The sequence below is a fragment of the Eschrichtius robustus genome, chromosome 12 (assembly GCF_028021215.1).
Source record: "Eschrichtius robustus isolate mEscRob2 chromosome 12, mEscRob2.pri, whole genome shotgun sequence".
In the NCBI taxonomy this organism is placed as follows: domain Eukaryota; kingdom Metazoa; phylum Chordata; class Mammalia; order Artiodactyla; family Eschrichtiidae; genus Eschrichtius; species Eschrichtius robustus.
The window spans coordinates 71,533,793-71,549,685 of record NC_090835.1 but is presented as its reverse complement, the minus strand read 5'-3'; the positions used below and the strand labels follow the sequence as shown (position 1 = coordinate 71,549,685).

Here is a 15,893-nt window from a genome sequence, read left to right as displayed (position 1 = left end):
ATCATCAGAAAATCTACAAACAAATGCTGGAGAGGGTGTGGAGAAAAGGGAACCCTCTTGCACTGTTGGTGGGAATGTAAATTGATACAGCCACTATGAAGAACAGTATGGAGGTTCCTTAAAAAAACTAAAAATAGAATTACCATATGACCCAGCAATCCCACTACTGGGCATATACCCAGAGAAAACCGTAATTCAAAAAGACACATGCACCCCAATGTTCACTGCAGCACTATTTACAATAGCCAGGTCACGGAAGCAAGCTAAATGCCCATCGACAGATGAATGGATAAAGAAGATGTGGTACATGTATAGAATGGAATATTACTCAGCCATAAAAAGGAACGAAATTGGGTCATTTGTAGAGACGTGGATGCATCTAGAGACTGTCACACAGAGTGAAGTAAGTCAGAAAGAGAAAAACAAATATCGTATACTAACACATATATGTGGAACCTAGAAAATGGTACAGATGAACCAGTTTGCAGAGCAGAAATTGAGACACAGAAGTAGAGAAAATACGTATGGACACCAAGGGGGGAAAGCGGTGGGGGGGGGGGGGTTGAAGGTAGTGGTGTGATGAATTGGGAGATTGGGATTGACATGTATACACTGATGTGTATAAAATGGATGACTAATACGAACCTGCTGTATAAAAAAATAAATTTAATTTAATTTAAAAAAATAGAACTCACATGTCATGGGGTAAGGAAGTTAATTATCTAAAGTTCAGCATAGCTTTCACTTCTTTCCTTCCAAGTAAAATTCTATTTTATTTATTTCAAAATGTTATTATAGTTCGTTAATTTTTGTTCTATCTATCCTTTTATCTTCAAATAAATATTCTATGTCTAGAATAAAGCTAATAAAAATATTAAATTTTAAAAAATAAAATTAAATAGATACAAAGAAAACAAAAATAAACAAGTGGGACTACATCAAATTAAAAGGCTTCTTCTGCACAGCAAAGGAAACCTTTAACAAAATGAAAACGCAATCTACAAATGGGAGAAAATATCTGCAAATCATATATCTGATAAGGGGTTAACATTCAAAATATATAGAGAACTCGTAACTCACTATCAAAAAAACAATCCAATTAAAAATGGGCAGATCTGAACAGACATTTTTCCAAAGAAGACATACAGATGGCCAACAGGTACATGAAAAGATGCTCCACATCACTAATCATCAGGGAAATGCAACTCAAAATCACAATGAGATATCACTGCACACCACTTAGAACTGCTATTATCACAAAGAAATATCAAATGTTGGCAAGGACATGGAGAAAAGGGAACCCTTGTGCACTGCTGGTGGGCATGTAAATTGGTGTAGCTGCTATGGAAAATAGCATGGAGGTTCCTCAAAATATTAAAAAATTGATCTACCATATAATCCAGAAGAGAATGAAAACACTAATTCAGAAAGATATATGCACCCCATGTTCCCTGCAACACTATTTACAACAGCCAAGCCATAGAAACAACCTAGATGTCCATCAATGGAGGAATGAACAAAGAAAATGTGGGGGGTATATATATGTATATATATACACACGCATATATATTATATATATGTTATATATATACACACACATATATACATACAATGAAATATTATTTGGCCATTAAAAAAGAATGTAGGCTTCCCTGGTGGCACAGTGGTTGAGAGTCTGCCTGCCAATGCAGGGGTCACGGGTTCGAGCCCTGGTCTGGGAGAATCCCACGTGCCGCGGAGCAACTGGGCCCGTGAGCCACAATTGCTGAGCCTGCGCGCCTGGAGCCTGTGCTCCGCAACGGGAGAGGCCGCGATAATGAGAGGCCCGCGCACTGCGATGAAGAGTGGCCCCCACTTGCCACAACTGGAGAAAGCCCTCACACAGAAATGAAGACCCAACACAGCCATAAATAAATAAATAAATGTAAAAAAAAAAAAAAAAAGAATGTAATCCTGCCACTTGCAACAACATGGATGGACCTTGAGGGCATTATGCTAAGTGAAAATAAGTCAGACAGAGAAAGACAAATACTGTATGATCTTACTTATATGTGGAATCTTTAGGGAAAAAAAGTCGCATATAGAGAACAGATTGGTGGTTGGTGGTGGCAGGAGGTGGGGGGGGTGAAATGAGTGAGGGGGTCAAAAGGTGCAAACTTCCAGTTATAAAATGAATGTCATGGGACTGTATTGTACAGCATGGTGACTACAGTTAATAATACTGTATTACATATTTGAAAGTTGCTAAGAGAGTAGACCTTAAAAGTTCTCATCACAAGAAAAAAAAATTTTTTTTTTTAAAGTTGCTTGGAAAAGTCCTTCAGAATTTCACCTGTTTTTATTTTTTTATTTTTTGGCTGCATTGGGTCTTCGTTGCTGCACACGGGCTTTCTCTAGTTGCGGCGAGCAGGCGCTACTCTTTATTGCGGTGCACGGGCTTCTCATTGCCATGGCTTCTCTTGTTGTGGAGCACAGGCTGTAGGCATCTGGGCTTCAGTAGTTGTGGCACGCGGGCACATTAGTTGTGGCTCGTGGGCTCTAGAGCACAGGTTCAGTAGTTGTGGTGCACAGGCTTAGCTGCTCCACAGCATGTGGTATCTTCCAGAACCAGAGATCGAACTTGTGTCCCCTGCATTGGCAGGCAGATTCTTAACCACTGCTCCACCAGGGAAGTCCCGAAAAAAATTTTTTAAGTACGTATGGTGATGGATGTTAACTAGATGTTTTGTGGTGATCGTTCTGCAATACCTACAAATATCAACTCATTATGTTGTACACCTGAAACTAATATGATGTATCAATTAGTTCATCAAAATGTATACTCAACCTTTCTAAAACTAATCATCTCTTTCCCACAATATGCTCATAATCTTCCAGATGGAATCACTTCAACTTAAGAACTTCCAAAGTATAAACCTTCTTCTACCAAACCAAACTTCACACACCAGTGACAGATGGCATTAGTGGCTGCTTCTACAGTTTCACGATGGATTTAGAAATAAATGGATTCACAAACGACCTTTCAAAAGCTAACTAGTGTGTAGGCAGAACTTCTATACCCACCATATGTGACTGACCATCTTTCACCCAGTTGCCCATGTCAGAAATCTTGCTGCCTCTCTTTTCCTTTCCACCCCCCACCCCATCCCCCATCCAGTCTGCCTCGGCTCTTACACTCAAGCCCTCCTCTGCAGTCCCCACTGCCCCAGTGCTATGGAGTGAAACGTTTGTGCTCCCCCCCCGGAATTCACATGTTGAATTCTAATGCCCAATGTGATGGTATCTGGAGGTGAGGCCTTTGGGAAGCAATTAGATCATGAGGGCTCTGCTTAGATCATGGGATTAATACCGTTATAAAAGAGGCTAGAGAGAGGTCTCTCATCCCTTCCACCATGTAAGGTTATAATGAGAAGACAGCATCAATGAGGAAGCTGGCTCTCCTCAGACACCAAAGCCGCCGGAGCCGTGATCTTGGACTTCCAGCCTCCAGAACTGCGAGAAATAAATTTCTGTTGTTTATAAGCCACCAGTCTATGGTATTTTGTTATTACAGCCCAAATGGACTAAACTACCCAGGTTTCAGCCTACATTCATTCTCAGCTCTCCTACTACAGCATTCACTCACGGTTGCTTTATCTAGGGTTCACAGACTCTATAATCCACATATAGAAGTGCATTTAGATCTAACTGGTTTCCTTTGTAATTCTAAGTAATTTATTTTATGCATTGTCCTGAAAAGGGGGCTGCGGTCTTCACCAGACTGCCAAAGACATCCACGGCCCAGAAAGGTTTAAGGGCTCTAACTGGACTCTGCTTCCATGCTTATACCCTCCAACTCTCCTCCACACTGCTGCCAAGGTAAAGTTTTTGAAACATAAATATCATCTGTCATCCATACTTAAATCCTTAAATGGTACCAACTGCTTCCAGGATAAAATCTTAACTCAAACATCCAACAATCAAGTAGGTTCATGACTGGCTCCTGCTCACCCCCACAGCTTCATCTTGCCTCCCGCCACAAATGCAGCTAACATCCTGAGTTGACTCTGCAATTCCCTGAATTCAGCAAGCTTTCTCACTCCTCTCTGCCTTTGCATAAGCTGTTCCCCCTGCTTGGAAAGCCCTTCCTCACCACCTCCACACGGTTAACTCCTGCTCATCGTTTACTCCCAGCTTAAGCACCATCTCCTCAGAGAGCCCTCCTGGCCATCCTCCACTCCCAGGCTCGGTAAGATGCCCAGTCAGCGCTCTCACAGTACTCTGTGATGATCTCCCATAGCACTTTCCTCATGGTGTTTTGTCCATTTACTGTCTGCCGCCCCTTCCACCCTGTGAGCTTTCTTAAGGCGGAAGCTAAAACAGTATAACATGCCTAGCAGAGCTCAAGACACACAACAGAATGCTTAACAAATGCTTGCTGAACAAGGGATAGGCTCTGGAAAATAGCCAAACCAGCCAAAGTCCAGTCAGAAACCTCATCAACTAATGAGGTGGCACCGGTCTGGAGATTACCATAAATGCAAATTGCCAGTTGAGGCAAGAAAGTTCTGCATCTATTAATCTGCCACCAATGCTCCTTCATTCAAGGCTGGGAAGTCAGCCCTTAATAAATTTAATTACCCTGGGCAGGCACTGTGCCAAGGGGCTTGACAGGCATTAGAGCTCACTAAATCTCAAAACAACTCTAGAATATTCTTTTTTAAAGAAAAAGAGGCAAAGAGGTAAACTGCCCAAAATCAAGCAGAGAGTTATAAAGTCAAGTTTTCAACCCAGGTCTTTGATTTCAAAGCCCATGCCTAGCCACTGAGCTCAGCTGGTTTTCTGGAGATGAGCTATCAGCATGCCCTTCATCTTTGGAGGCATTCTGGAAGAGCCTAGGTTGGATGAGAGGGGGCCCTTCATTAGCCTCACAGCAAATGAGAAAGTCTCATTCCTCCAACACTACACACTACTATTAAATTCTTTAAAATTTAATGTAACCTCCCCCATATGTATTCATTGAAAAATCTTTTAAATGGGAAGGGCTTGTGAGAGTTTTCTCCCCCAAGAACAGCAAGTAAAGCAGGAAATGAGCAAAACTTTGTTGAACTCTCCACACCAGGCTTAGAGGTTGAAAAGGGAGACGAAAAATATCAATATATCCCAAGGAATAGAGTTGGTTGTGGCAATACCAATAAAGGAAAGAAGGCAGAGTCTCCATGGTCTGCTGCACAGACACCACGAAGCACCATCCTTTAACTGGCTGAGAAGGCTTAGCAGAAGAAACAGCCCATGGGCTTCTAACAGATGGAACACCAATTTTGCTGAAAGCTGCTGCCACTTCCACTAAACTTTAGTTTGGAATGTGCACCACAGCTCTCATCCTATGATCTTTAGCACTTCCCTGTAAGACCTCTGGGGACTCACACCCTACACTTCAAGAAAAAACAGAATGTTTTCTTTAATCTCACCCACACCACCTGTTCACATTAGTTTCTTGAGCCCTTACAGATGTGGTCACCTCTCATATTTTGACTAGAAGTTGGTGATCACAAAGCATCTTCATTCCTAATTACCACCACTCCGCACTTCCCCATCCTCATCCCCCTTGCACCCCAGTTTCCCCCTTGACCACCTTGTGTGTCCTTACTCTTCCAAGTCACCTCCAAATCAGGTGTCTCATACTGTCCAGTGACTTTTCTGCATCCCAAATTTCAACACAAAACCAACACAGTCCATTCTTCCTGTCCCTAACTCCAACCAAAAACACATACAATGTAAGTATCTAATTATTTACAATGAAAACTATTCAGGTAAACCTAGGGGGCTTTCAACTATGGGATTATAAATATCTAGTCACCAAACAGCTTAAAACCAAGAAGAAAATGCAGCCTTTAGGGACACATAGTTCCACAGAAAAGGTTTTACTGTGGCTATCATTTTCTAAATTAATCCATACTGATATTATTGAGATTATAAACCCCCAAAGAGACTCTTAGTATACATCATGTAACACTCCACACTTCTACTCAAGACTGTATCTTTATCACTTGTTACAGCAACTGTTCCATGATTAGATCCTGCCCCACATTCAGTGAAGAAAAAGATTAGCTTTACAAATAAAATGCATAGTTTAAACACATCTTGAAAGTGCTACAGTACTGGGGGTGGGGGTGGGGGTGACATGAACAACAGGTAAAGCTAATTAACAGTCATATATATACACAGAAACAGGGAATACAGGCCTCAGAGAGTACATGATTATGTCCCCCTAATCAACAAAAGAATAAAACAGAAGTTCCTCTAAGCAAGGATTTTTGTGGACCAACATGCAAAAACACACCTTTATTTTTAAAGGTGAGTAGCACAGCTCTGTGTTATGTTAAAAGAGAAAGGCAAGCTAGATAAAACTGTATAGGGTCATACACCGTGAAGATTTTGTATATACATGCAAAGTTTCATATGCAAACACAAAGACTTGAAAAACCTGGTTTTCTGAATTTCAGTGGCATCTGAAGAAAATGAAGAATACCATCCATCCATCCCCAGAACAGAAACCAAGAAATCATAAATCTAGAAACAACATACACTGAAATACACCACACTCTCTCCCACCTCCAGTTTATTATTTCTTGCTGGTTAATACACACCTGGACAGTTAAGAATGACTGTATTATTCAATCTATTTTGTGTCTCATTCATTATGTTGAAAAAAAATTCTTTCAGGAGAGAACTTTCCTAACACATCTATCTATATAAAGCACTCTAAAAAGGGCTGAAATTGAAAAACAATGACCTGAAATAGGCAGAGACTTTGAAAGCATGGACATGATCAGCAAAGCCCCCCCACCCAATCTATGTTCTCCAAATTCCTGCCCCACTCTTCCCATTAGGTACCCATTAAGCTAGAGAAAACTTCTCACACCCTGTTCAGGAATGCTATCAGCACAACCATGTTAAGAAAACCAAATGACTGCAGGAAGAGTATTTGTGATACTTTTGAATGACTAGAATACTTCTCCTTCCAGGAAGTGTGGCTAAGAGTGTGATTATTCATATAAATGCACTTCAACTTACCAGTGTGTAAGAGTCCAAGAGGTAGATAAGACATGAACAACTGTTACTCCGTATCACTCCACTTTAGCAGAAAGAAATGAGAAAAGGCACTCCCCAGAAGGTCCCAAGTACAACATCACCAACCTAACTTTTTACCAGGACATTAATGAGGCAGCAATGAGGCTAAATAGAGCCTGTCCACAAACTAGAAACACAAAATGCTGTGGTGTGGTCTGCCCTCATCCCCCCTTCTCCCCCAACCAGAGTGGTCACAGCTGCAATCCATGATCTTTCCCAGGACATTCTTCTGCCCTAACACAAAACTGCACCTGTCTATGATACAGGACATTTGGTACAGTTGAATGAACAGATGCAGTTAGCTAGTACTACATCTTCTTCCTACTGCATTCTTCCTTCCTCTGGTGAACAGCTGCAGCCACAAATTCAGATGTCAGGCACTGTTTGCAGCTCTGTCCCCTGGCCTCAAGGATGACATGGCATTTTCATTCATCTTGTTCCATTCCCTCAGTCTGGTACATCACAGATCAGTTTGGTTTTGCCCACTGCTGCTGGATATTCCAACACACTCCACCTTCCCCTGTATACAAGGACTTGAATTTACCCGAAAATCCAATGCATTTATCCCTAATCATATATCAAAAGCTGTCATATGAGATTTATATTTGTGAATCTACAAAAGTCATAGTCCAAGGTGAATACCTTCAAAAATTCTCTCACTAAAGAAAAAAAGAAAAGAAAAAAGATTCTGTATTAGTCCAACGTCTCCCTGTATAGGCCTCTGAGGTTGCCAGTTTAATAGACTTAAGAAAGGGGCAAAGATGACTGACCCAAAAGCTAACATGAAAAAAAAAAGTTCAAATTATAGACTAACTTGTACTGAAATTTTAATTCCCAAAACTGATCAAAGGAGCACTTCCCAGTAATCTGAATTAACAATAGGACTGCTTCCCCCTTTGGAAATAAAATATGTTGGAGCTGGGGGGAAAAAAAAAACACAGAGCTAAATTAAACAAGCCCCACATTTTCAGAATATGAGAGAAAACAGGGATCTAGAGAACTCACAAGAAAATAAGCTTGAATGTCAACTGTTTCTTAATAAAACTAGAAAAAAAGAAAAAAAAATAGGCTTGAAAATCCTGGTTGCCTATCAGGTCAACATTCTAGAAGAGCACTGTCCAACAGAACTTTTTGGGAGGATGAAGTGTTCTGTATCTGTGTTCCCCACGGGGTAGCCACCAGCTACTGAGACAGAGAGTGCTTAAAATATAGCTAGTGTAACTCAAAACTGAATTTTTAATTTTATTTAATTTTAATTAGTATGAATTTAAACTGCTACATGTAGCTAGTGGCTACCATACTGGACAGAACAATTCTAGAATGCAGTCTTAGATTCTGGTTATTAAAAACTTCAAATAAAGCTGCTTAACCTCCCTTCTGCATTGAACACACATAGGAAATTTCTTCCTTGTATCTAAATATCTCATTCAGCAACATAATTTTGTTACATAGGGACCCAGCCCAAAGCAGGCTCAGCCTGTTTCTCAAAGCCCCTACCAGAACCGAGTGACATCAGTGTCATCCACCCAGTTGGAATGAAGGCCCTCTTTTGCAAACCACTCTGACACGAAGTCCCACAACAAGCCTGAATCTGGACAGTTTTTTAAGTGTCTGATTAAAATTATACAAGTTTTGAGTTGTGACTGGTCAAATTCCTACATGTAGCTTTGATGAGATACTGAACTTAACCTTTCTTCAAAAGAAAAAAGAACTTTTAACCTCAATCTTGATCTATAATTATTGTGGTAGTTCAAAATTTTGCATCAGTTTGCACAGACACACCTCTGTATGACCTAATAAAAAAATCCAAATTATATTAGTTCTCACCATCTTCATACTCTGCCCTCAATAAATAATATTTAATACACTAGGGTTTCATTTTAAAAAACTTTATTCAAAGAATTCTTAGCCCTCTGATTTTTCCAGCTAGAAAAAGGTTAACTTGTAAAAATTAATGTTAACTTTAATACTATTAAAGACTATGACGAGATTTTTAGTCAAAACTTTTCAGCAGACTTAAAGTGCTATGTTCTCTTTTTTTGGGGGGGGGGCGGCGATGAGGGGAGGAGAGTGGTGAATGGGAAGGAGAAGAATGAATGGGGAGGAGAAGAGAATTATACCAAAAGAGCCTATGTCCTATATGTTAACTGGATCTAACTCTAAAAAGCTATTGTCTCAAACCAATGTAAACAAAGAACATGTTTTCTTAAAAAATAAAATTATCTCCCAGTGTTCCATCACTGCAAAGGGGCAAATTTTTCTGGATACCCAAATGTAATCAGGAAAATGGGGCAGACAGATAAACGTATTGACAGTGAATACTTCATATAAATCATGTTGCATCTTCAGATGCACACAAAACTCAAAAATGCAAAGTAAAACTGCATGACTCCTTGGTATTTACCCAAAGGAGTTGAAAACTTATGTCCACAAAAACCTGCACATGGATGTTTATAGCAGCTTTATTCATAATTGCCAACACTTGGAAGCAACCAAGATGTCCTTCAGTAGGTGAATGGATAAACTGTGATACATATAGACAATTGAATCTTAAAGTGCTAAAAAGAAATGAGCTATCAAGCCACAAAAAGACAAGGAGGAACCTTAAATGCATACTACTAAGTGAAAGAAGCCAATCTGGAAATGTTACATACTGTATGATTCCAACTATATGACATTCTGGAAAAGGCAAAACGATGGAGTAAAAAGATGAGTGGTTGACAGGGGTTGGGAGGAGGGAGTGATGAATAGGTAAGAGCAAAGAGGATTTTCAGGGCAGTGAAACTACTCTATATGATACTGTAATAGATACATGTCACTATAATTCATCCAATCCCACAGGCTGTACAACACCAAGAGTGAACCGTAGTGTAAACCATGGACTTTGGGTGATAATGACATGTCAATGTAGGTTCATCACTGTTACAAATGCACCACTGTGGTGGGGATGCTGATAATAAGGGAGGCTGTGCATGGGAGGGAGCAGGGGGTATACGGGAAATCTCTGTACCTTACTCTCAATTGTGCTCTGAACCTAAAACTGCTCTAAAAATATAAAATCTTACAAAAAAAAAGTAAAACTGTGCAAATGAGCTGTTTTGTGTTTAAGAGAATGTTTAAGGGGGTTTTATAATCAGATGGATAACTAGTGACATCACTGGAATGAACATTCTACTGATTAACTAACTAGCGATTCATGCTGTGTTCACATGGAATTTGAAAGCCCAGGTTAAGCTGGTTGAAGTGTGGCAACATGTTCCAATTGGGAGACAGAGATTGATAAATCAAAAATGACTGTGAGGGCCACACACTACTAGAAGCCAAGCAAACTTGCCATATAACTCACAGAGTGACAGAAACAGAGTTCTACATCAATTCCCAAGGCCTGGGCTCAGAGAAAATAAAAGAAACAATAAAAATAAATAACTTCTGTTTAAGCTAACTAGTCAGTATCTTGGTTGAATCAACTTTCTACCAGTAACCATTTCAGGAACAGAATTTATTTTGTGAGATTACTCTTGATCTCTGCCCTAACGCCATCTTTACTTAAAATTCATCATTATCTAGCAGATCTAGTTGGTAAGTAAAATGCTTCTCAACAGAATAGATCACAAAAATGAAATATTAATAAAATCTATTTCCCTGGGCTTCCCTGGTGGCGCAGTGGTTGAGAAGCTGCCTGCCAATGCAGGGGACACGGGTTCGAGCCCTGGTCTGGGAAGATCCCACATGCCATGGAGCAACTGGGCCCACGAGCCACAACTACTGAGCCTGCGCGTCTGGAGCTTGTGCTCCGCAACAAGAGAGGCTGCGACAGTGAGAGGCCCGCACACCGCGATGAAGAGTGGCCCCCGCTCGCCGCAACTAGAGAAAGCCCTCGCACAGAAACGAAGACCCAACACAGCCAAAAATAAAATAAATAAATAAATTTATTTAAAAAAAAAAATCTATTTCCCTAAAGAAAATGTACCCATGTAATATTTCTTTTATGACATGATTCATCAGAAAATAAATCATGAACATCTTTTTTTTTTATCAAAACAATGAATCGTTTACCTAATAAATCCCATATCTAAAATACTCCAGGGACTTCCCTGGTGGCACAGTGGTTAAGAATCCACCTGCCAACGCAGGGGACACGGGTTCGAGCCGTGGTCCAGGAATATCCCACATGCCGCAGAGCAACTAAGCCTGTGCGCCACAACTACTGAGCCTGTGCTCTAGAGCCCACAAGCCACAACTACTGAGCCCGCGTGCCACAACTACTGAAGCCCGTGTGCCTAGAGCCCGTGCTCCATAACAAGAGAAGCCACCGCAATGAGAAGCCTGCACACCGCAACAAACAGTAGCCCCCACTCGCCGCAACTAGAGGAAGCCCGCGCGCAGCAACGAAGACTCAACGCAGCCAAAAATAAATAAATAAATTTATTTTTAAAATAAAATAAAATACTCCATTATTCCCTAAATATCAGACTGAACACTTATGTCTACTATACTTTAAATTTACTTATGAAAAGAATAACACTTCTCAAAGTTTCCATTAAATTACATTGTAATACAGATTGTCTCCAATTATAAAGGCAGAATATCAATAATTGTAATTAGATATTTATACTTAATATGCAGAATTTGAAAATAAAGTCCATCTTTCCCCCATCCTAATTAATTACCCGTTCTATCACCCTATAATACACTAAGGATATTCTTATTGTCTTCTTCCTGTCCGCTCTCTCAAAAACTTTTGAAAATATCTATGAAGAATCTATATCCCTCAGTACATTTTGTAGCTTCAACTAATACCACTTGTATCTATATGATTTAAAAGTGCTTTTACGTATGTATTTCCACTAAAGAAAATACACCAATTGACTATTTCATTTCAGATTTGACAATTATAAACTAGCATGACTTTTTGCATGATTACTGAATGCCTAAAATAAGCCAAAAAATTGCTCATGCTCATATTTCACTAAAAGTTTTAAGTCCATGTCTCAGGGAAAAAAATATTTTTGGTCATTAACCCTAAAAACATTTATGTGCTATACAAACACCTTGCAACCTTAGTAAATCCTCAGCAATTTCCAAGGTAGCAAAGTTTCCCAGTGGTCTCTCTATAACACATTAATTACCTACACTCCATTTCACAATATAAAACCAAGGAGAAAACTAGAAATTTTGAGTGTTCAAAGCACTAACACATTTGCACTGCATGCTCCTCTTGGCATTCTCCTTTCTCACTGCAGTCCCACAAGACCCACCTGAAAGCTCTCCTGTGTTAACCAACCCTCACTGATTGGTGTCCTGAGTGGACAATGCTGGGCAGCAAGTCCTTCCGCCTAAGTCACTAGAGCGAAGAGCAATCCTAAAGGAACTGCCTTTAGTCCGCTAGTACCAGAACATTCTGCTAAGAGGCTCCTCAGCAAAGGGCTGGGTGTGGGCCCTGGCCAGCTGACTTCACAGACCTGCGGCTTCCGCAGAGTGTAATGCTGACTAAAGTTTCTAGAGAACACACTCAACTTCATGCTCATGAAGGGAAAAGGCAAGTTACCTCCTGAATGGCTTTGACATCTACTTCTCTCCATTCTCCCTGGCCACTATACAGGTATAGTAATCCCCTGGGGATCACTCCTCCTGACAAGTCTTCTGTACCTCTGGACTTTACAACGTGCCACAAACATATAGACACCACATTCACACACACACACACACACAATCATACCCACATACACAGGCCACCCTCAAGATCATCCAGTAATCTTTCACATTAAAGAAAATCACCTCACAACCCACTCAAAGTTCTGCAACAGCTCCCCAGTGCACTCAGGATAAAAATCCAAAGTCTTAAGCATCACATATGGGGCCCTGTATCACCAACTGCTCTCACCATCTCAGCCTCATTTCTAGCTGACCCCTCTTCACAATTTACCAATCCTCTACAATGAACTTTCAGCTGATCAAATGTGTAGTGCTCTCTCTAACATCCAGGCCTTCATCCAAGCTCTCCCCTCTGCCTGACAGAAAACACTCTTCTCCCTATTTCCATTCTCTCCCAATCTTCCTGCAGGCCTAGGCTGGCCTCCAGGCTACCTTCCTCTACATCCACCTCAACTGGAGTAGGTGCCCCTCCTAACAAACCCTATTCCAAGCCTAACACACTTCATTGTAACTGGTGTTTTTACTCCTCTATGCCCCCTGCTCCCAGAGAGTGGTGCCAGTGACCCTCTTGTCTACCATAATATCAGAGGCACTCAAATATGTGCTAAATATGTTATAAGTTTACTTAATGAACATAACATGAATGTAGCCCATGCAATAAGGGAAACATATTCAAAATCAGTCATGATATAATGGAAACTAGACAGCAATTTCCTTATACTTTGGTATAAACTGCAAACTACACAGGCACCTTTAGGAAAGGTTAAAACATTACACATTAAAAAGAACAGCTTCCACCATAAAGATATTAGTTTCGCCTAACTCCTGTTAGGCAAATTGCAGTTCATAAAAAGTGCCATATTGAAAGTATCAAAAAAGCAGCCCTGGTTGCTTACAGGTCAAGTATGGCACCAGTGTAACTATTCCTCTCTACTACCAAACTCTCCTTGCATTACTCAGAACATTGCTCAGTTTCTAAGTCTTGATGTAAATCTTTTAATGTGGGTTCCACTCATAATAATGGTCCCAAAGACATTAATGTGTTGCCAGGAAATAGACCTCTGATACATCCTGGGCATTAGCTGCCACTGGCAGCTACTTTCTCTGAGCCACATGTCTTCTTATGAGTTACAATCTGAGGCTTGTGACACCAGATTTTTCCAGGGCAGCAGACTGATGTCATAAACGTGATGGTACTAAGCACTCTACAGAGCTCATCAGCTCCACCCTGAAATCCCTGAATGCAAAGGCAAGTTTCCCGTCTATAAATAATGCCTGAGTTTTCCCATCTACAAATAAAGAGAGAATGGTTCCCACTTAATAAGATTCTTGTGGGAATTAGATTGCCTATGAAAGCACTTAGCAGACAACACAATATTTTCAAGTCAAAAAGAAGGGGAGACTATAAAACCTAAGATATTTTCACATCTTCAGAACTTTTGGTAACGCCGTAACTTATTTTTTGCTAATATCCTTTCACCAAGACATTTTTGAGAAAGAAAAGGCTGAAAGATAAGAAAATGAGATTTTTTTTTTTTGTCATAACCTTTGGATATGACAAACTCCACAGAAATCTACACTAAGATCCACTTTCTAATCTTTCTCTGCACTCCCAAAAACCATAGCCTTAATTTCTACCTCAATCATACCTAGGATCTGAGAAACAGTAAAGATAAAATACTTCAATACATCTTCCCAAGATGCCCTCACCAGAAATAATCATTTCCTTACTGCCTGTATGCACCTCCAAATATACTGAATCTTTGGAAAATAAAACAAAACAAAAAAGAGGTAAATCACAAAAGCTGGCCTTCAAAGTCTCCAGTTTCCTTACAATAGATCTAGAATCATAAGTTATGATGGAGGCACCTGTCTGGTAAGAGGGGTGGCAATCCATAAAAACTCCAAGTGTAACAAGGAGAATTTAAACTGTAACTACAGGTGGAAAAGTTCATTTCCCACCTCAAATATTTTCACTCTAACACAGGATGGCCAAGCAAGAATATAGGCTGGCCAAGGTGAATATTTTTATCATTTAAAAAAAAAAATGGGGACAGAAGGGAATTTGAGCCAATTAAGCAAATTGGCTCTCACGTTCCTAAGCCTAGCTGACTTGAGGTTTTTTTTTTTGACAAGGGAATCTTACAGACCTTCTGAAACAAACGTGTTTTAAATACGGTGAGACCTCAACAGTCTTATAACTTGACCCAAGCCTGGGTTCTGGGCTCGACTTTTAAAAATGGGTGACGTGTTAACAACTTCCTACAAGCAAATGGGGCACTAGGATATAATTTAGGAAGTGATGATGCAAGTCTCTGGGGGACAGGGAGGAGGGGAGGTGAAAAAGTCAGAGGAAATACCCTCCTGGTTCCTGGGCACCAACTCATACCAAGGAGGGGAAGAAAGGCTGGCCTCCACAAGCCAAGGGAAGGGGGCACCCCAGCTCCACCGGGAGGTGCCAACGCCGCCCCCTCATCCCTGAACGCAGCCCTGCCCCCCTCACCAGTAGCCCGGGCGGCCCCTTTAGGCCCGAGCCTCTGGCAGGCGAGTCCCCGAGGGTGGCAGCGCACCCCATGCAGGGCCTTCTCTGCCCACCCCCAGCTCCCCACCCGGTGCCCCTCCCCAGGACGCGGCCCCTGCCCCCTCCCCGCAGGCCCAGCCTGGGCCCAGCCCCCAGGGTTCCGGCCTCCCCGGGCCGCGAGGCCTGCCCGGGCAGCCCCGGCGCCCGCGCCCCGGCCCCCGCCCCCACCCAGCCAGGCACTTACCCCCAGAAGCCGCAGGGACAGCGAGGCGGCAGACTGGGCGCTTTGCTGCGCTCGCTCCCGGCATCTCCCATGGTGCTCGGCGGCGGCGGCGGAGCTCGGCGGCGGCAGCGGTGGCAGCGGCTGGGCCTGGGCCCCGCTCGAAGGAGGAGGAGGAGGAGGCGGCGGCGGCGTCGGGGGTCTCGGGGCGGGGGGAGGGGGAGGGAGCGGGCGCGCGGGCGGGCGCGAGTCCGGGGCTCCGAGCCGGGATTCCAGGCCGGTCAGCTGGAGGCGGGCCGCACCACTCGGCCTTCGGAGATGGGGGGGCCGGGGGGAGTAGAGGGAGGGGAGCTGAGGAGGTGGGGCGTACGGGTGAACCGAGGA

General features: G+C 42.0%; 1 protein-coding gene across 1 annotated transcript in view; it reads right to left on the bottom strand.

The window, feature by feature from the left end:
- Positions 1–15,689, bottom strand: part of ZFAND3 (zinc finger AN1-type containing 3) — a 331,536-nt gene extending 315,847 nt beyond the window's left edge. Inside the window, exon 1 of the mRNA XM_068559439.1 lies at positions 15,534–15,689. Coding sequence (XP_068415540.1) covers positions 15,534–15,604 — 71 coding nt within the window. The 5' untranslated portion in view covers positions 15,605–15,689. The remainder of the gene's footprint in view (positions 1–15,533) is intronic.
- Positions 15,690–15,893: the final 204 nt, after the last annotated feature.